The sequence below is a fragment of the Hirundo rustica genome, chromosome 3, assembly GCF_015227805.2.
Source record: "Hirundo rustica isolate bHirRus1 chromosome 3, bHirRus1.pri.v3, whole genome shotgun sequence".
Taxonomy (NCBI): domain Eukaryota; kingdom Metazoa; phylum Chordata; class Aves; order Passeriformes; family Hirundinidae; genus Hirundo; species Hirundo rustica.
Window position 1 is genome coordinate 71,813,557 of NC_053452.1, and position 22,152 is coordinate 71,835,708.

Genomic DNA, 22,152 nt, shown 5'->3' on the forward strand with positions numbered 1-22,152 from the left:
TTCTTGCAAATGAGGCAAAGCCCGCTTGGGGCTCAAGCCGCGGAGGAAGAAAACTTTTATATAGTAACATTAAAGGCAGACACTTTGTTTTAATCACTTGCCAAAACAGCTGAAAACAATTATTAATTAATAGGAAACATTAACTTTTAACTTTGCAAGCTCTCCAAAGAAGTGTCTGTGACAACTTGCATCTGGATTTATGGATAATTTGGATACCGTGAAAATGGGCATCGTACTGCAAAGGTCGACTGCTTTAAATTCATTTTAAGTGTACACATAGTGCTCTTAAAATTAATATGTTTATAAACCTAAATTGGTTCCGTTGGATGTCTTTTGTGCTCTTTGTGGCTTCATTTGAAGCAACAACAAAAAGCTAGGCTTGTTTGTGTGTTTGACCAAAATGTTAAATTAATCCACCAAAAGCACACAAATATTTTTTGAATAATAGAGGCGCCCCTTTCACAGTGTCTTTGGTATTTAGCACTATGGTTTCGTTGAGTAGAAGGCAATTTCTTCACATCTCATAAATAAAATTTTAAAAATTTTTTGCTTGGCTTGTTTAATTTGAACCAACATAGTGCAGCACCCTCAGTTTTTCTTGTCTGCTTTGATAAGGCTCAGATTAGTATATATGGTTGGCAGGCGGTGGCATTCCTAGTATTTTAGATTCTGGATCCTACTTTCCCTTCTGAAAAATACTGTGTCTGACAAATACAGCTCCCAGGAAATAAGAAAGGAGGGATGAAATTTGCAGTCTGAGACAGAGGTACTGTTCAGTCTGATTAGGGGTGTGACTGTTTGGGGATTCATCATGCAGATCTACTGGTTTTGCCTCTTTTGTCCAAAAGAAGAAAAAAATCCCTTGGACTGACAGAAACACAATATCCAAAATACTTCAACAAGATCAGACCACAAGAGTTAGTTAGTTACCTTAACTGAGCATCTCAAGACATCCCAATTATTTTAACAATGGGAGAGTGGCCTCTTAGCCTGTTTGCTTATAGCCAGTCCACTTCCCAGTTACTGAGCAATTTATAGGGAATCATAGGATGACTTTAGGAATGGCAGATTCTTCATCAATTAAAATATAGTTTCTAGCAAATGTGAGAACTTTGGATTTCACATTTGCTCCTAAGACTCTTCTCTTAAAAAAGGTGTGTTTTCATCCTTTATTTAAAATTCTGCCAGTCATTCTAAACCACTAACTTGCTCTTTGCCATGTAATTCGATCTGAGCCCATCATCTGTGCCTGGGGCTGAGTCTTAATGCCGAGGGAGGTCTGGTCTCAGTCGTGAATAATGACTGGGAATCATCTTAGTTATCCGTGTTTTGATCAAGGCACAACACACGTGGTCACTCACCAACCTGTGGAAGGCAGATGGGCCTATGTAGTCCTGTATTTATGGTTAAGAAGAAAATTGTTACGCAGTTCAAAGGTTAAGTTCTGCCTTCAGATAATAATGCTTTGCTTTTCCTGGAACGTTTTGCATAACTCTCATAAATAAATAGAACTTGTCCTCGTTTTATCAAATAGTTCAGACTTTAATGGCTACTGAAATGATGCCTACAGCTCACTTCCCTTTCCCTTCTCTTCCCTACCCAGCACAGTGCTCTTGTTAGAAAGGAGGGGTTGCAGACATATGGATGCAGCAGCTTGTGTCAGATGTATAGGAATGAAGGACAGTGCTGCTGCGTCGGCCGAGTGACATCTCTGCTCTGGTGAATAGTGGTCAATAATCTCAAAAATAGTGATCCTATGAATACCTGAGAACTTTATGGGCTGAACTGTGGCAGCTGCTCTGCTTCAATTTATGTTTGTACCTGCTGAAGGCTTACACATTTATCTGGAAATTACTTTTTATTACAAACAGTGTCTGTTTGCACAAAGAACTTCATAACCTCAAAGCAGTTATCGTTCTTCCAAGAAATAATTGGGTTATTACCAGCTTTTTCTCAAAAGAAGGGGGAAATTTGACTAGTCCAATACTTCTCAAAGACAAACTGAAAGGAAAAAAAGTTATTTCTGCAGTGGGTTGGGCATTTTCTATACTTCTGTTCTCTACCAGCTGTTGCTTGATACCCTCTCTGTCTGGAGACTTGCACTAAACATTCACCCTATCAAGCACAGGCTAACAGTGAACTGCACTTGTGGCATCTCCTCAGCATTGTGACCAATCGCAAATGAAAGCAGTAGGTTGCTTCTGGTTACTCACTGGTATATTAGATTTCTAGCAGCAGTACCAGTCTGTAGGTTGTGTGCGGCAGATGGAAATAATTACTTTCAGTGTGCTCTGGGGTATTGCTAACTGAGCAAGAAAGACAGTGTGGCTTCCCTCTCCCACCACCCAGGGTTTAGGATATGCCTAGTTGGAGCGCTACAAAGATCAGGATTGATTCCTGAGTTTCATTTTGTTGGTTTTCATTATTTCCACAGAAGCAGTTGAGGGATAAATGTAAATTCCAAGTGTCAGTTTCCAAGGAAGGTGTGAATCTGATCTGTGATGGCTCGTATTGAGAATGAATTTAGAGTGTTCTTGCTTTTAATGCTTGATTTTTTGCATGGGCTGTGGTGTGTTGAGACCTGTGAGATTCCTTTACTCCAGCACTGGTTTGTGCCTTTTAAGCAAGCCCCCAGTGCCGAATCTCGGGTACAACTCCCGTGTGGCAGAAACTTCCTCCACCTCTTGGGTTTCCTAAACACAGTCTGGAACTGCAACATCCTCTGATGCTTCTGCGTGTAAGAAGTTGTTTGGATTTGGTTTGTTCCTCTGCAGCTCTTTGGGTCTGCTAGCTCTGTGAAAGTAATGGGATGTTAAAATTTTAAAATTGAAAAATAAAACATGATTTGATATGGCAGCTGCAGAGGACAACTGTTGATTCCAGTACACTTCTCTGTGCTGTCCTGGTTTTGATTGCTGTTTCCTGTTACTGTGGTAGGATGAAATTTGTGTTGTCCTCAGTGTTATCCTATGCTTACAGGGCATGGAAACCAGCAGGTTTCCATATATAGAAATCCAGCATTAAACAAGCAATTTGGTAATCTTTTGCAGTTGTCCAGAAGGTAAAATGCATTGTGCTACCACAGAGCAGTCCCCAGAGCACCCTTTATATGGACAAGCTGTTTCTTTTCACTTGGCCATCTTGCTTAAGATACAAAAGTACCCCCCGAGCCTCTTTCATGGCTTTCATCTGTATCTATGGAGCATTTTGCAAATGAAAGTTGGGAGGTTTGCCATCCTTGTAAACAATACTGCAAACCCCAAATCCAGAACAGAGAAATGCCTCCCTGTCCACACAAATGAAATTCAACAGATGCTGAATTTTGCAGGTTTTTGATGTCTCACGGTTTAAAAGCTGTAATATGAACACTGGGGAAAAGCCTTTTAACCACCAAAACTCTCAAGCAAGCTTACAAGTGAAGCAAAGCTGCTTCCTCTGTCCTGAAGAGAACACCAGGGAGAGGCAGGGACGTGCAGAAATGAATGAGAAGGTTTGGTTTAACTGGTCTTTTTTCTCATGTAAGATTAGCAGAATGCTATTTGTTGCAGTCTGTTGTTGAAGTACCAATATTTGTTTTATTTTTAAAACAAAGAAATGTTGATTTGACGAAAATCAACAGAAAAGAGTGCAGGAAACTGCTGATGTGAAAAATTTTCACATCATGCCAAGACAACATTTTTTATCAAGTTTTTTTCTTTAAGGTGTCACTTTGCAAGGTTGCACGCTGATGATCATGTTTTGCTGCTACAGCTGGAGGAAATTAGACTGATGAAAATTTTCAGTGTGAAAACCTGTAAAAGTTGACTTCAAAGAGAGAAATGTCCGTGAAACATGAATGCAGCAGAGATGTTCCGCAGGGATATTTCAGCTACCAGGAATATGAACTGTTGTGAGCATCTCCCCTCTCAGATTTGCCTAGATGGAGATGCATTGATTCAAAACAGAAGGATTTTGATAAACAGATATTAGCTTCAATCAGAGCTGAGTAAAGAGGAAAACAAAGGCAGGTCATATTCAAAACAACGGAAACTCACCAGCTTAATTACACATGAGGAATGGTCCTACTCTTCAGTCAGTGAAGATGGAAAAGTCCTTTATTAAATGTTACTGGTACACATGAAACTGCAGTCTTCACGCCTATGCCAGCTGCTTCTGAAATCACAACAGAGGATACTGCATGGCCATGTCTTTTCCTGAAATTGTGTGGTTTTGGCTACAAGTGGAACATAATTGGGTCAAATGAAAAGGTTTGGATTTGATCAGTGAGTTGGTATATGGTTTGTCAGCTTCTGTTGCTGTTCTGCCTTGTCAGTTGAGAAATACCAAAAACTTTGGGCAAGATGAATTAGTGAAAGTAATGCAACACCTTTGATAATGTAACTTTCATGATGGCTAAAGGATGGCTCAACACCGATTATATATGATAAGTAATAAGAGTAAGCTAAAATTATAGCCTGACAGTGCTTAGGAGGGGACTTGCGGGACGTGTGTAATACATTTGCTTCCTTCCAAAACTTGTTGGACTAGCAGCCTGACTACAGGAAAATCACTGTAATTTAGCTTTTGCTGGCAGTATCAGCAGTGGAATCTAGGGCATAAATACATTGCTTTATGTATATCTTAGCCCAGATCTAACACGGGAGCAAGTGAATATGGGATAGCTTGCACTGTTATTGCTTCTCCTTTTTTTAAACAGGAGCAGGGACAGCTCAGACTTGGTTGTGCTGCAAAACAGACATGTACTTAAAAACATTACCTTTATTTCATCCCAAACTTCTTATTGAAGGGAGATATGAGCCCAGGTTTTACCCAGTCCAAAACAGAGACTTTCAGACAGACAGCAGGGCTGCTCTCAAGCAGCCACGGAGGAGGCAGACGTAGAAACCATAGTTCAGGTCTTCAGGCTTGGCACAGGAAGGCAGCTCTCATTGCACCCAGCCCCTGTCCAGGATGAAGGCAGAGGTCACAGCAAACCTGAACTGTCCACGTGCCTCACATGTGACAGAAACATTTTTATTTCCTTCAGCCTGGTCCCTGGGAAGCATCTGACACAGCTCATGAGCTTTGATTTCTGTGTCTGGGGCACAATTTTTTTCTTACGCTAGTCAGAGACTACAGACAAGAGGAACTGTGGGTTTTGGATTTAAATTTTGGAAGAGTAGCATAGCCAAACTTTATACTTGCATTGAATGCATTCAGTTCCAGCTCCTGTGAGCTGCAGAAGCACTTGGGGTGATGTGTTTTGCCAGATGAATTAACAGAGACAGACTCAGCCAGCCCCGAGTGTGTCACTGGCCACTTTGGTGGCCCTTTTTGCCACACTTTTAAGAAACCCGGGAATTGCTGCAATCTGGAGAGATAAACTTTTGAGCTTGTGCCAGCATGCACCTGTTATCAGGGCTCTGACCTCAAAACATAGATAAGCTGCTCTTGTGGGTTAGGAGATTTGAAGCTGCCGGGCTGAAAGCCAGCACGTTGCAACCCAAGCTCTTTACCTTTTCCTTGGTTAAGAGGTGCTTGAACTATTTGGCAGGGAGCCAGTGAGGTCTGCTGGGTCTGCCATGGGGCAAGGAGTTATGTCAAAAGACCCAGTTTCTAATTAATCCAGGCCTTTGTAACTCTCTAAGTAGCTTACCCAAAGTCGTGCCGGTGCAGGGTCACCCTTGTCTTCAGAGTGTGAGACAGGCAGATGAGGCCTCTGGTTCTGCTGAACACTGAACTTCAGTACAGATCATTAACATTTTGACCTTATTGGGAGAAAAGTTCTAGAAATTATCCATGTGATTAAATCTTGAGGGGCAAAAGGCAGAGCTGAGCTAACTGACTGATGTTTCTCTCTTGGGCTGGAGGTCAGCATTGCCCCGTGATCTTTGCTGAGGCTGTTTTTTGAATAAAAGAGAACACTGCATGGGGCTGTTCTTGGTGCAGCTTCTGTTTACAGGAGATGAGAGTGAAGGAGAATTCATAACCAAAAATTAGCCTATTTTTTTTTATTATTCTTTCTGCATTTCTGACGGTAGGTACAAGATGTGGGGAAATTGCTTTGTTGCACCAGGCTGGAAGTGTTACTGGAGCTTTGACCAAGGTTGCAGGAGACAGTCCTTGCTGCCAGACGTGCCTTGGCTTAACTAACCCATGTGATTATTTCTGATATACTTTTGGTTCATGGCAAGTACCTCTCAGGTAATCTGTACCCTCCTGCACTGAGGTACGTCACGTGTGAAAAAGCAATGATGTGGTAGCTCTGTGACAGAGGGTTTTGGTGTAGCAGAGCCATGGTGAATACCCCTTTTCAGTAACTGGCGCGGGGTTTGCTAGGAAAAGCAAATTGATTGACATGATACTTCTACGGTCAACTGGTCAAAGCTGTGAGGAGCAGCACAGCACTGGCAGTGCCAACTCCTCTGCTGCTGGTTGTGACTGAAATGGTGATTATCTGCAATAAATGGCGAATCAGTGCAAACCCTGGATATCCCTGCCCATTGCTTTAACAATTCACTCTCACAGGGGCTTTCAGAACCCACAAATTTTTCTTGCTCAAAGAAAAATAATTTTAAAAACCAGGCTGATAACGGGAAGTTTATTCTTTTCATTAATATAGTCCCTGTAAATACAGTGTGTTTGTTAATATGGTATAAATTGAGCTGACATAAAAGATCTAAGAAACAGAACTCCTGCCTGAGTCCTGTGTGATGTATACTTAATGAATTTTCACTTAATTATCCATTAATATGTATTAATAAAATAAACATGGCAATCGAACAGTACAGTACTAAAATACTGTTCTGAAAGAAAACCACATTGAGTAAACTAAAACAACTGAGTTTCTTACTAATCTACACAATGCATTTAATTTAAAAGGAGAATTTATAGTATTTGAAATATCCTACCACATACTGAAACTTTTAGTGTAAACTGCCACTTTCTGACTATCACATATTGAAATACTTGTGGTGCGTAGTGAAATTTATGTTACATTGTGTAAAATATATAGTGAAACCAAACTGATGTATAATGAGACACACATGTGCCTGCAATGACTTATCAGTTCCATTATTTTCTAACTAACATTATTTTCATGATCAAGTTTTTCTGGGTCAAAGGAAGAAAATGGTGAAGACTGGGACTGATACTACAATAGAGAGTGTAGACCCAAACTTGTACAATAACCTAATCAAGCTGAGTTATCCTTTGTCCCTTTCCCAGATAAATTCTAAATGTAATGTCTGCTAATGGCTACAACATGTCTCTCTTTCCCTGCCAAAGCTTCATTACGAACATCAACATCACCCCGGCAAGGGAAATACCACCGGCCACAAGGCGCGAGGCCGGGTGCCCAATTCTCAGCAGTTTTTACCAGAACGGGGCTGCTGCACAAGAGACCCTGGCGAGGCGAGTGGGGCCTTGCCAGGAGCACCCTAGCACGGGTTGGGTCATTCAAACCCATTCAGGTTTTGTGAGAGGGGGTAAGTAGATGTCCCAGACCTGACTTCCTTTGTTGACCAGTGCTCCAGGCCTTCCCTGAAGGCTCAGGATGGATGGGCAGCATCGCTGTGACCTGCAAAACATCTCTCCATGCTGCTTATATTTGTTTTTTTCTTAAGTTAGGTCCTGACTATGCAGCCAAGCATCCCTGCTGGGCAGGGCAGGCAGGCTGGCCGCTGGGCGTGCCCTGCTGCCGGCAGAGAGGGGCTGTGGCAGCTGGTCCAGCGGCTGCTGGCCTCCTGCTGACCTGGGGTGCTCCTCTGCAGTGCTGTTGTTTGCAATTCACAGTTCCTCTCCGGCTTCAGTAGTGACTTGGGCTGAGGATGGCAGCTACTGGGCTGGCTATCTGGCTTGGGAGGTGCTTTTATCCTGGTTGACTGTGATCTTTGCAGGTCCCAGCTGGTGCAAGGCTGCAGGATCTCTCCAGCTCTGCCCGCTCTTGCCCGGAACTCGCTGCTTGGACCACAAACAGACCACTGTTTCTTAGAACTTACAAAAAAGAAACTGAGATCCTAATGCTGCTCAGCCAAAAAAGTAGGAAATAAACCACAGGTCTCACACCTCCTTGACAGTTCTGTTTCAAGCTCCATCGGACAGTTTTCTTTTATGGGTTATCTTTTACCTGGTTTTGCAACCATGCCAGGATGACCAAAGCATTTAACACTCAGAAAGTGATAACCACCGTGAAGTTCCCTCTTTCTGATCTGCCTCGGTAACACTCAAGTCAAAGTGTGTTTATCCCATCCTTGCATTGGACTATTGGCCTTTTGCTAAACCAAAACAAGCTAGGCCATACTGAAATTGAAAGACCTTCCTACTTCACGGCTGTTGTGCAATCGATGCTCATCAAGGATGGTTAAAGGCATAAGACAAAACACACCCTGCATTTGAGGGTAAGGTGTATTAACCTTTCCACTTGGAATGCCTAATTGCTCAAATATTGCCAACATTGTTCAAACTGCCAGATATGTTAGGGAACAGGCAGAACTGGAGGGACAACTCTATATGAGGGGTATGACAAATTTATTGGGTAAATTGTATGGGAGTGCTTAACCCTTCTCTCTGTTCTGTTTTTTTGTAAGGACAGTTGCCAAGTAGAGTTGGTCATGACTAATCCATGTGAGGAAACAGCATGGAGAAGTTAAACAGCAACAACCAGTTTAATTTCACTTGTTACCAACAAGGCCTAACTTAAGTTTCAAAAGGAGATGAAAGGTAAATTTGCCATTTGCTCTCTATGTTTTAAAAGCTGCAAGAGAACTTGAAGACTGACATGCTCTGGATTACTAATCCTACCTCTGTCCTTAGAGCAGAGGGAGAAGACGAACACAATTTAATTTCTGTGTATACTAGGACAAAAAATCTCCAAAGCATAGATTTTGTGTTTTGTTCTACCCTACTCCTAGCTTTTAAAAATCATTCTAGAAGTACATTAGTTATCCCCGAAGCAGGGCATAGCACACATATGCTAAAACTGAGCAAGATGATACAGGAACATTTTCATGAGGGAGAAGAAGGAAACATCCTAAGTATCTGAGCAACAACTCTAGCAAGCAACGCATCAGGTGTGAGTATTTCACAGGTGGTGCAACCAATCACCAGCTACCTCTCTTTTGGTTTATCTTCTTATCTTATCAAAGAGTACAGCAATGGTGACAATGAGTGGATGAAACACTGTGTATTTGGACAACATTGTAGAAGACGATTTGTCAACAGGGAGACAGAAACCTTTCATAATGCTTGGAGGACAATCCAGAGTGTAATCCCAGGATAATAGATTTTTAATCCATGTTTGTTTCCTTGTATGATACAAGCTAATGACTGTCACCCACTCCTTTGAACCTTTCTGTAACTTCCTTGAGATAGGCCATTTCCTTTTGAAATATGTTCAGTCCAAACTGAAACATTTACCAATTCCTTCATCCCGGTGGCTAGATTGTTATTTTTCTAAAACAGAATAGAGTAAAAGAAGAATCTTTTCAAAGACAGTATATGGAATTGTTATCCCTTTGAGCTAAGTATGGGAAGGCAAGCACATGGCTGAGCTTTTGTAAAATCAGGTTGAAACACTATTCTTTTCATCAAAAATTCTTCTGAAGAAGCATTGATTTAGATGTCCACCAGTCTTTATTTAAATGTCCACTACATGGATTGTAGTTGAAGACCATCTGAAATAAAGCTGCAAATGGGCAGATCAGCCCTCTGCTGAGCTGGGTGAATCTCTGTGAAGAGCCTGAAGGCAGATGGCTCCTGCATACATTAGCAGCTTAGCAATTTTCTCAGCATCCATGAAAAAGCTGGGGGGGATCACTTGTCAGTAAAAGGGAAACTTTGCTAACATGGACCCAGTTACCTTCTTCCCTGGCTGCCTGTATCCAGTCATGGAGATGTCAGTGTCCTAACAAGAGCACCAGTTCCATATCACTGGATTTTCAACTGCAGGGAAAAGCATTAGCAAAGGAAGATGTGTCAAAAGAAGGAAAACCCTAAAAAAAAGAGTAATTTGGTAATATCAACCCAACAAAATACTGAAGGGGAGCTTTGGCAGGGTGGCAACAGGCTTCCAAGGAGCCAGAAAGCATCGTGGATGTTACAGTTTGTCAAGTCATGGGTGAAATTTCATGCCTCAGAGTAAATGAGATGAGAAACTCTGGACCTTTCAATATGGGAGAGCTCAATCTATCAAAATAGTTTCACTTTGCATCTACAGACTGTGAAAATACGTTCTTCCTTTTTTTTTCTTTTTCTCTCTCTTAGTATTTTATCTCACCCGTGTCCTTTGTTGTGTGGGTCCTCTCACTTATTTGGCACTGTGTTTTCCAAAGAAAGGTGGTGTTTCACTGCTTCACTTCACCAGAAATTCTCCTTCTGGGAAGACTGAAGAAGCTGGTGGCCACCCACTTGCAGCACTGGCAGGGATCCAGGAGCCTCAGGGATGCTCACCTAGAACGCAGGAGGACGGGGATGGGCACAGGGAAGGGGAGAATGAGAAAGGTGACAGAGATGGAGAGGAAGAGCGGAATGTTCACCACCCTCTTGTGCCAGCCTGCATCGTGGGTGACAGACTTCTCCTGGCAGCAGTGCCATGGCTAGCAGAGCTGGTGGATTGATACATGGAAAGAGCCAATCCTGCTGTGTTGTGCAGCCATACCATGGGACAGCCACAGAATGGACAAATCTTGCTTTCCAAATCCTCAGAGTTTGCCCAGGCAGCTGCTGAGAACAGCACTGAGGCAGAAATCTCAGGCCCTCAGAGGATGAGAAAAGCTGGAATTAAGGTTCAGTCAGTCCTTCACGGACATGGATAATGATGTGGTCTTTATGGGATGTGTATTACCTTTGCCCTTGGCCTTTGGAATTGGGAACTAAAGGAGGCTTTAATGTGTAAACCCCAAACCTTGGAGGTGGTCTCTTGGAAGAGGAGGGATAGATGAAGGGGCTGTCGTGGCCAGAGTGCTGCCTAGGGGTAATGTTTTCCCCTGGCTGTTACCCAAGGAGTTGTGGATTGCATGGAGCAAGTCACTGAACCTGAGTTTTCACAGGTTGGGCTGGTTTGTGCTTGGTTTGAAGGTGCTCAGGATTCCCAGCTGACCCCTGAGGTTAAAATAAGCTGAAGTCAAATAACATATGGGATAAACTGCCCTGAAATTCTGGGCACCCAAAGAGAGTTTTTGACTTGAAACTCCTGTATTTTGTTTCTTTTTCAGTCCAGCCTAGGGATACCACCTCCCTCTCCCACATGGATGCCAACTGACACAGGTGAAGCCTTCAGCCATCTTTCCAACAAGTCCACGGAAAGCACTCAGAAGCAAATGGCCCCAGCTGGAGAGCGGGGCAGGAGCCCAAAGGCCAGAGCCATGTAGCTGGAAAGAAAGATGGGGTGAGAGGGATGGCATCCCTCCCCTGTCCCACGTAGGATGAGCATTTCCCGCCTTGTGCACTAAGCAAGGTACAAGTCCTGTGGGAAAACCAGTGTGTGATCCTGCAAGCAAGGGCTGCTCCTGAAGCTATGTGTGGACATGATTAATTAATTCTATCTCTTCATAAGTTTTTTTGGTGCGTGACATTTGAACCTTGCTTGCAGTGCGGTCATGCTGGGAGAGAGGTGAGTGTATGTGAGTGAGTGAAAGTGGTGTCAGCATTTTGATCTGAACAAGGTTTCCATTAGATGCAGACACATGTCCAACCTGGTACCTGTTTGTTTGCAAGCGATGTGAAGGCCCACTCAGTTCAGCACAGTTCTAGAGGTCCAGGCTTTTAATAGCATGTAATATTAATTTCTGGCAACAGATGAGAGTTAATACATTGTGTTTAAATCTGGGATGAGTTGTTGACCAGCTGTGGTCTGTGTGCAGAGATACCAAATGTTTTTCTTTGGATAATGTCAATTCCAGCCTGTAAACCACATGTGGGTCAGAGGCAGGACTGAAGACCAGCAAAATCAACCCATTTGATCTTATGAAGCCGTGTCTCTCCTGCAGAGCATTTGGTGCAGTTGTCCTCTAGTGATTTAAGCATTTCAAAAAGTTCTGGGTGAGATGGCTCCTTTTTTCAGCACAGCAATCCCAGTGCTGGTGGGAGGTTTCTGCCCTTCTGTCTGCACCAGAGAGGTAAGTTAGGTAAGCAGAGACATGAGTTATTTGCATGAAGCTGAGGTGGCAAATGTGTTATCTCAACAGCGGAAAAGGAAATGGTTCTCTATAGATTATTAGTTACTGAAAAAGCAAAGGCATGTGTTCTGTTGCCACCACACCACTGGTCTGACTGTTGAGTAGATATGGATCAATATATCCCCTTCCTCCTCAACCCCCTTGCTCTTTGCGTTTTCACTTAGGGTGAGGTGAAGAGGTTTCACTTTAATTTATGTCATTCTTGTATTGCCAAATGGCATGCCAGCGCAACCGATCCGGGTGTGATCTGACTCTCTGTTGTGTGCTCTCACATGCAATCCCCTCGTGGGAAAACGCTGAGAGAAAATGGAAATTTAAGCTGTGCACCTAGCCACTGTGGTTTTTTTGGTTTTTAATAGTGCTTCATTTGTAAGGTCCTTCGGGCAGAGAGAGTTTGTGTTGAGTTCAGGGTAGTCATAGCCCATAAGAGAGGATTTCTAAATATTATGATATTGCAGATAGTACTGTAAGCAACTTTTTCTCTCTATGAACAACAAACTACACACAGTTACACATCAGAGGATCTCAAAACAAGGTACAAATATTAGTCCTACACCACAGCGTGAACAAGTCTTGTACCTATTCTACAAATGAGTTGGGTGCTGTATGGGAAGGTCAACTGACTTCTTCCAGACCTCCCTACTGGTTAGTGGAGGTACCAAAACCAGAACACAGCCATCTTGGCTCCAGGGCCCTTGTCTTTGTTGCTTAGTTCTGGCCTTGAAATACTGAAGTTTTTAGATTAAAAATAAAAAGTTTTTCTTTAAACCTCCATTGTTAGATAAGCTTGATCTTGGATATATTTCTGTGTGTAGATACTCATCACTGCCTTAGTGTTTAGATTGATCTAGATAATTATGCTGAATATTAATTTCTAAAGAATGTAGTAAGGATGGCATCAACTGGTATTTCCACACTTAAACACCTCGAATCTGGGGTAAATTAGAACCTGTGTCTGGGTCCATCTCTTGATATATTTTTGAAGTCAGACTCACACGGTGTTGAGGTATTTCCTTGTGACTAAGAATGCAGAGGGAGATAATGGGCAAGAGACCAGTGGCAAAGAACTGAGATTTAGCATCTTCAAGTCTAACAAGGCACTTAGAGTGTTTTGCAGGGGTGTGTGCTGCTTCAGGAAATGGGTTTAATGGTCAGGGAGGGCCCTTGTTTTCCAGTCTCCTAATTTTGGATGAGTAGCTAAGATTTTGAAGGAAACTGGAGAGCACTCTGCCTCCAATGAGGTTTGTCCCCTCCACTCCTCTGCCTGCCTCTCTGTTGCGTGCTCACTAGCAGGATGAGGATAATCCTGCCCGCACAGCAGAAGGGCCTGAGCCATTTTGCCCACCCATGCCCAGCAGATCTCAAACCATTTGCACCTGCAGCCACTGTTCCACCTCAACTCCTGCTGTTTGAGGTCAAGCAAGACCAACAACAATGCAGCAAACAACACAGTCATTCCTGAATATTGATCTGGAGGGGATTACAAAGTCAAGCAGATCCGAGGGAGGAAGGAAATCTGCACATAGCTGCTATGTAGGTCATAACTCCATCTTAGAAATACTCAGGTATTTTATGAATAAATCTCCCAGCGATTTGCATGTGGCTCCTGAGGAGGGCAATAGGAACCAGGGTATCCCCTGGGAGCTGTGCTGAACTCCTCCTGAATGGCTCCTCTCAGTCACAGCCCAGGTATGGACAGCAGGACAGCCAGTACAGACACTGGTGTGTAGCCTAAAGGTGGGTGTTTATAGCAAACACATGTAAAGATAGCAATGCTCATCTGGAAATGGACTACACAACTGGGCACAGGGGTTACTGTTGAGACCATAAACCTTTGGAGCCAAACTAGAGCTGCTTCCCAAGGGCCATGGATGTACCTGCCCTGCCCTGCCCTTGGTGCCAGCTCTAATCTTGGGCACAGTTTTGGTCAGGGGCATGTGGCCAGTCTTGCTCAGGGTCAGCCCAGGGGAGAATGGGGATGGGCAAGCACCTCCTACAGCTGCCCTGTTTGTAGCTGCCAGGCTGGGCCCCCAGTACTGGGACATCAGCGCAAGGCAACAGGGCTGAAGCAGGATTTTAGGGCAAAGGGGATGTAGGAAAAGACCCCTGGCCCTGGATCCTCGCTCTGCTAGCTGGGGTCCTGGCTAGGGCATCTCAGGGTGGCACCGAGGTGGCAGCTCTTGAGATGGCTTATTGCCCCACTGATTGGGTTGTGAGGGTTTTGACAGATTTGGATGATCTGCTGAGAAAAAGCTCTCTGGTTGTCACCTCTCGTTTCTCTGTGCCTAAAGTGTATTTTCTCAGTTTGCAGTGTCAGGGGGCTGTGTGCACTGTGAAGCAATTTGGATTCTGCATTGATAAGGCAAGTGCAAACTGTCCCCACAGCTCTCGAGAGCAGAATCAAACTGAAACTTACCACTCAGAGTAGAAAGCACATAACACCCACAGCTACAGACATGCACAAATTGCTACAATATAGGTTAGAAAAGGAGCCCTTTCTGCACACTCTGGTCTCATTAAAAACATGCACACAACACCAAATCTTCACTGAATGACTAGAAACACCAGCGCATGTTCCCTCCTAAACACCCAACTTACTTGTAACGGCTTATCAAAAAAGGCAAATTTTCACTTTTCATGTATTCTTGCTCCCCTTAGCACCTGGTTGCAGTTTCTACAACATTTTTAACTTCTGTTTTTTTCATGACTGGTTGCGAGTAAAGTGAGACCTCTCTGGGACACCACCCAGCCCGGTTAACTGGGTCCCCACCTAGGGACATGGCTCCAGCATGGCCAGAAGAAACCAAACTTCTCCTTCAGTAAAGCTTTTCTGCAAGGGGCTTTGAGGCTGACAAGGAGAGCAGATCTAGTCTGTAAAGATGTACAGAACCTGTCCCTTAAAAACAAAAGGTCATCTGAATATACAAGGTAGACTAAGAAGGTGAAGGTGGGGGAAAAAGTGTTTCCTGGGTTTCACAGAGGGACAGTTCTCATGCAGAAAATTTTGCCATAGGAAAGCTGTAGGGAGAGTAGGAACTATAATATTGAAAAAATCACATACTAAATGCTGCCTGCCACGCTCCTCTTCCTGCCCAAAAGCCGACCACTGCTTTGCTCATTTAAGTTAGGATTTAGTGTGTAAAACTTAACTGGTAAAGGCAGAAGCATTGGGTCTCCCTAATCCCAAAACTGGTATCATATTGTGACAGCTGTCCTCAGCACAGGTGAACTGGGAAAGAGTTTTTCAGCCTCTTGTTTTCCTGTGTGTGGTTTCAATATTGCAGGAATCACTTCTCTTCCCAGCGCAGTGCAGCCACTTTGGGGCAGGAATGCTGTAAGGAATCTCACTCAGTCCTTGGATAAGGAAATGATCAAGGACTTGCTTATTCACAATTAATGGAGAAAAAGAGCTGAAAGCCTTTATTAATCATTGCACAATAAGGAAGTCATACTGGTTTTGCTCCCTTCAATAGGGCTATTTGGTCACACCTACCTAAGTGGTTTGGCATCCCAACCATCTCCCCGCGTGCAGCTGGGGAGGAGGAAGGAAGGGCCACTGCACCCAAATGTCACCAAGGTACCTGGCCGACAGCTCACAGGGAAGAGAGCCCTGAGTGTCCATCTCCCTTTCCTGAAGCACCAGGCATCTCGTTTCAGAGATCTCTGCCCAGAGCACACACCAGTGCTGCCTGTCCCCATGCTTTGGGCACAGATTTCTGCCCCAAGCCCTGGTGTGAAAAAGGAACAGAAAATCATGTATGACCTGTGCCAGAGTTCCCCCCACTGCCAGCTGCAGAACTCCCTGCCAGGGAGGGTCAGTTCTTGGGGGTGTGTACCACCCACCCAGTCACTGCAGATCCTTGTCCCTCTACTGGGCTTCTGCTCCCTTGTTTACCTATCGTGGCAGCCAGTCTGTGTAACACCCAGCTCCAGAAAGTGGTTTGTGGCTAGATGTGATGGCTGGCAGGTGCCTCTGAAGGGAGGGCCAGGAGACAGATGTTCAGGCTCCAGGCTTTGGCTGGCCCTGGAAAAGGGTGCTGAGGTGATGTCTCAGGGGCCTTTCCTAGGTGAGCTTGTGCAGGCTGAAGTCTGGAGATCTGAACAACTTGAGCCTGCAGAGCCTGTGCTGCTTGGAGGTGGAAAGCATCATCCTGGGCAAACTGGGCCAGGTTTTCCTCGGCAGAGCAGAGGAAAACCAGTGCCAAGCTGCAAGCTCACATGGTGGAGCTAAGGATACTTTGGATTTGAAGCGGAAGGCAATGTCTGCTTGTACACACTTCCAAGCAGACACCTGACCCCTCTACCATGGGACAAGAATACAACATTGCATCAGAAGTCAGCATGTGGGCGGCAGGGTCTCTAAGGGTGAGGCTTAGTGTCCCCTCTCCCATCTGGCTGCCAGAGGGAATTTCTGGGAAATGTTCCCCAATCTCTTAAAAAATGAGTGAAAGCAGAGTCATGCAGAATGTTGGAAACTGTCTTTGATGGCAGTTGGTACAAAGGTGGCTTCAACTGGTGTGCAAATGCGCTCTTTGCCAGCTCTTCCCTGTGCTGCTCGTGAGAATGGGAAGGACAGCAGCCATGATGGTTGCAGGATGGGTCTGTTTCAGCATCTCAAGAAGAGTTAAACACTTATTATTTTGGGAAGTGCCACATCTTTGACAAAAGCTCTTGGTTTTGTGCTGTTTAGGCGAGAATGTGCTGAAGTTGCCAAAATGTCAACTTGTGCCCCCCACATCCCAGGCCAGGCAGCTGCCTTTTCCCTGCCAGCCTACCCCAACCCCACGCAGAGGAGGGAAACCTCCCCCTCAGTGCCAGGGCGGCTGCTTTGATGCTGTCAGTGAGTTTTTCTTTAGCCACCATGACAGCCTGTGTTTTGCAGATACCTGCCCCATGACGGGCACATTCCTCAGCCGCACCGCATCCACTCAGCTCCGGCTCATGCAGTAATTAGGCAAGTGTTTCCTGGCTGCCTTTAATTACAGCCACAGCTATTTCCCTCACTCTGATGTAACACCTCTGAATGACAGCAAAGGCTTTGGGCCGCATCCCACACGGTCCCAGCACGTGTTGAGACGCGGCTGTGCACTGGCAGACACCAGTTTGAACCCAAAGGGCTCATACCCCCTCGGTGAGTCACATTTTTCATTTTCGACCTCAAGGCCATAATTGCCCACACTGGGAATTAGCGGTGTCTCTCCAGTACCCGGCCGAGAAGCACTGGGCTTTATGAACCAGCCAGAAGGGCAGGATCCTCCCTAAATCTGTGCTTAAGTCTATCTCAGCTGTAATTCACCCTGTCCCGTGGCAAAGCAGCTCAGCTGGCAAGGCCGCATCGCCCAACGCGTTCCGTCCCCCAGCATTTTGACGCTGAGGGCGGCGGGACGGGCGCGGGGCCTGCCCGCCCGCGGGCAGCCAGCGGCCCAGCGCTGGGCACGCCATCTCGCAGGGCTGCGCCTTGTGGCGGCTCCCAAAGCGATGAGCCTCTCCCCCTGCCCCTCGCTACGGCTGTTGTGGTCATCTCACCTGGTGGTGGTGGTGTTGCCGTGGCTGAATCCCGCTGTACTCTTGCTCGGAGCACACGCCGGGCCGGCCTGGGGGCTGCAGAAACCAAGGCAGCGGCTGCCGCGCTCGGCCTGGCGAGGCTGTGATCTATAACGTGCATTGTCTTTTTATGTAATGTGTTTTATTAAACATCTTCTAAAGCTTACAAGTGTCCCCAGGACATAACTCTCCAGCACAACGTAACGCTTTGCCAAGTAATGAAGTATGATTTATGGCGGTAATGGTTATCCTATGTTTTTTTTTTTTTAAATATTACAGCAATAGCTCAGTCGAATATAGGAATATAACATGCTGCATTTGGCACGTTTATGACAACAGTGCTCTGGTTTTCTTAACTCCACAGTTTGGTGTTGGCAGTATTTCAAATTCTTGAGACAGATGTTTAAATGAATTTTTTTAAGAGGACAGTGAAGTACTTTTAAAACATCATACGGCGCTGAGTGTCTCAATATGCGCAGGAACGTTATTTCTTTAAGATTCAGGTAGGGCAGGGCAGCACATGGCCTTTCTGGTTGAGATCTCATGGTAAATGATGGAAGTAGCAAATGTTGAATTAGGTTTCTGGGGCATCCTGGCCTGCTGTTGCTCTTGGGCTGAGGTGGGGAGGGAGGGGCAGTCACTTGACCTTCCCCTGGATTTAGTGCAGCGTTCATATCTCCTTTGTGAGCACTTACAACAGATCCACACCTGTTTCAAATGCAGTTCCCACCATGCTGAGACAGGACTAAGTGGTCTCACACCGACATTTTGAGCATGTCATTGTGGTCCCAGTGGTTAGGGTTTCAGGCCAGAAATGACAATAATTTGGAAAAATGTAAATGAGAACCCTGGTCACTGAGGCAGATAGCATTCAAGTATTTCCATTGAAACACTCAAAATTCTTGCCTTTTTTTTTTTTTTTAAGGAAAAAAAAAAGAAAAAAAGAAAAAAAGAAAAAAAGAAAAAAAGAAGAAAAAAAAAAAAAAAAAAAAAAAGGGTGCTGGCTGAAACTGAGGAAACCTCTGTACAAAACAATGCCAGGGTATTCAACTCTGGCACTGCTGTTTGCAGCTTTCAATGAGGGAAAATCAGAACCCACAAAGGCAAGAGTCAGCATTGCTGAAGACACCATCCACCCTCGGTGTACCAGCGTTGGGGCCACAACCAGGCTGTGCACCCAGCTGGTGCAGAGAGATTGAAGACAAGGGAAGCATCAGTAAAGCAATGAACACTTATATTTAATTTACATTTGACAATTTGCACATAAATAATGATGTAAACCAATACGTAAACATATGATAGTTTGTTGTTCTAGCAAAGTAAAAAGCCTGTTAACTTTGGTCAGAGTCTTTCTTAAGAGAGACAAAAAAAACCCCAAAAACACTGTTGATTGTTGCTACATTCACATGTAAAACGTCTAAGGGGAGGGGGAAACAGTAAAGAGAAGTAACAATTCTTAAAGCTGATGCATATAAATTCTTGTAAATTTTGTATCAAATACAAGAAAGCACTACAGGCAATAATAGGAAAAGTGTGTGTCCAGTGACAGAGTAGTGATACTTTGGTTTATCCTACAATTAAGTACTATATTTATGAACTATTGCTACATTTAAAAGATGTCAGCCTCACAATTCGCAGGAGTGGAAATGTAATGAACTGGAGTCCTTCAAAAACTGTGTTGATAGACATGTATTTCAGGATTGTTTGTTTTTTTAACAGAAGGCATTAAGATGAAGTTTGCTGAAAAAAAAGAGACCACCGAATCCTGAATTGTTGAGGTGGACTTTCAATTTTTTTTTAAGAACATAACCAGACAAAAAGGAATACATGGAGGGGAGGTGTGTAATAATGCTACTTATGTTCGTGTGAGTTGACTGTGCAACTCATCAGTGGCAGGGTGCAATGAGACAAGGGCCTTGTCACACCTGACTTCCATCCTGCCCTTACTGTGATTAATGACCACATCACACACAGGTCTGATCTGGCTTCTTTTCAAGTTCTTTCAGTTACGTTTTCTGGCTGTCTGTTGATTGACCACCAGCCTCCTTCCCCCCCAGTGCAGACTGCCAGGAGAGCAGGGGACCGAAGGAGCCCTGGCCTGCAAACAGGGTCATTCCCACCAAATTCACTGAGATGCCACATGTGGATGGATGATGATGTCATTCATGTGTTTGCAAGTTCCGGCTTCGCCTTCAGCTGTGCGTGTGTATTTGCAAGTGATAAATGCCTCGGTACAACCTTCTGGTTTTGAGGTCATTGGTTATTTGCAAAACTGGGATAACATTGGATTTTCACACTTAGATGAAAAATAGGTTTTATTACATGGTTTGGCTCACAACTTAAGTGGTATAAATATATATACATATACATATATTGTATAGTGGTATAAATATATCTATAAATATACATGTATTCTTTGCTACACCTCAAACGTCACCATATCATCTTTGGGCTTAGCAAAACAAAAAGATAAAAGGACGTGCATTCTATCTTTCCCTGTGCACATTTTGGTTTCTTCTCTAAAGTAGCAAAGCATTTAGGTAAAACAGCATTGTCTGCACCACTGGACACAAGCACTGAGGTAATTGTTGTTCAACAACTTTGCAATGCCCTTTTCTTCTTTAATTAAATTAACCACAAAATGTACAAACACAAATACTGAGAAAAATCTTAGTCGTACAGGAAGGAAGAAAAAAAATTTATGTGCCAGGAAAGGACTTTGTTCCCCATTTCTACCCAGGCAAAGTGGGAGAGAAAAATACAAGTAAAACTGAACCCCTTCTTTCTCAGGGAATCTGACCATCTCTTTTTTTTTTTTTTTTTTTTTAATCCCTGGAAGGCTCTGGCCAAAAAAACCCCAAAATAAAACAAAAGTCCTAAAAAAGAAATCTGCCCAAACCCCCTTTTTAGGCAGAATATTATCTGTATCTTTGCCTTTAAACGGCTTTTGGAAACAAAAGAATGCAAGTGAGATTTTATTTTGGAAAAGCCACTTTAAGCTCATGTGTTCCTTTGGTCTTAGTTACATGACAATGTGTGGGGCTGGAGCTGTGTTCTAAAAACCCATGGTATTGTCCATGGCAGGTCAGTGTTTGCTGTGCCACATCTGTTCCAGGGAGAGCTGCAGGCAGAAGAATCTTTCTCCTCTCCTCAGAGAGGCAGGAGAAAAAGTTCCTTCCCTGCTTGCTGCTACTCTGGGTTGTTGGTTTGTTGGGTTTTTTTTGTTTTGTTTTGTTTTCTTTTCAATTCTCAGTGGGGTGATTTGCTCATGAAAGCACACAGCATTTTTTTTCAAACCAACAGATCTAGGATGCCGTATGTCACATGTCCAACTTTGGCAATACGAAAAACCACATTTGTTTAAAAGACATTGGTACATAAAACACATTTACTGAAACCCTAATCTTAGGTTCTTAAAACAGATGTGCAGAAAAAAATATCTACAAAGAATGGCCATAAAACAAAAAATAAAAACATTTAAAGTAAAAATTACAATGAATTTTTCCAGTCATTGTAAACATTTTCCTAATTATTGCTTTTAGAATGATTAATTGCATAATAAATTATGAAGTACTATCATTGAAAAAATAATTATGGATAGATGATTGTCTCTTAGTAACTGGCGAGGCAATGCACAGTCCTTTGCCCCTTTTTATGCCCTGAGAAAACAGTAACTTTGGAGTTCCTTCTTTCAGCTGGAGAGCGTAGGGAGACTACTGTAAGCCGAGATTGCTTTGCAGCATTGAAACTATGTACAAGCAACTGCTACAGGCACCCTGACTTGCCAAGTCATAAATAAAAAAAAATAATCACTTTGCCAAAAAGTCTTAAGGGTCCATTGGTTCAATTGTTTCTTGCTTGACCTTTACAGGTAACAGAGGTAGTGGGTGACCGTGAGGCAACTTCATAACTGACATATCTGACGACTCGTAAAGGTTGCATCCTGAGGAGATAAGCCCATTTCCCAGGTTCCTCTGTAGAGAGACTTTCAGGTTAGCTCCTTCCATTTCCCTCCTGAGCATGGTCAGTATATCCTTCTCCACGATGGATGTTAAGTCGATATTGTCCTCCACTTCTTCCAGCTTGTCAGCATTGTCACTGATGTCAAACTTCTCGATCTCCTCATTGATTCGGTTCAGGTCCTCCATAGAGAGGCCGGAGGCCGGGGCGACGGGGCAGTTGCCCTTCAGGTGGACCTGGAGGCTGCAGAGGTGAATGTAGCTCTTGTGGCAGTGGATGCATTTATGGGGGCGTTCCCGGGTGTGGAGACGCTTGTGCAGCTTCAGGTGCACAAACTGGGTGAATTTGGCTGGGCAGAGCTTGCACTGGTAAGGCTTCTCTCCAGAGTGGAGCCGCAGGTGGGTTTTGAGATTGCTGGTGCTGCTGAACCGCTTGTGACAAACCTAATGTGGGGGGTGGCAGAGAAACAGTGAATGAGTGGGAGGCAGTTTTA

The 22,152-nt window shown here is 44.1% G+C and overlaps 1 protein-coding gene across 3 annotated transcripts in view; it reads right to left on the reverse strand.

The window, feature by feature from the left end:
* Positions 1-19,470: 19,470 nt before the first annotated feature.
* PRDM1 (PR/SET domain 1) overlaps positions 19,471-22,152 on the reverse strand; it is a 32,882-nt gene continuing 30,200 nt past the window's right edge. For all 3 annotated transcript variants that reach the window (XM_040060796.2, XM_040060797.2, XM_040060795.1), the window contains one exon: positions 19,471-22,102. In XM_040060796.2, coding sequence (XP_039916730.1) covers positions 21,527-22,102 — 576 coding nt within the window. In that variant the 3' untranslated portion in view covers positions 19,471-21,526. The remainder of the gene's footprint in view (positions 22,103-22,152) is intronic.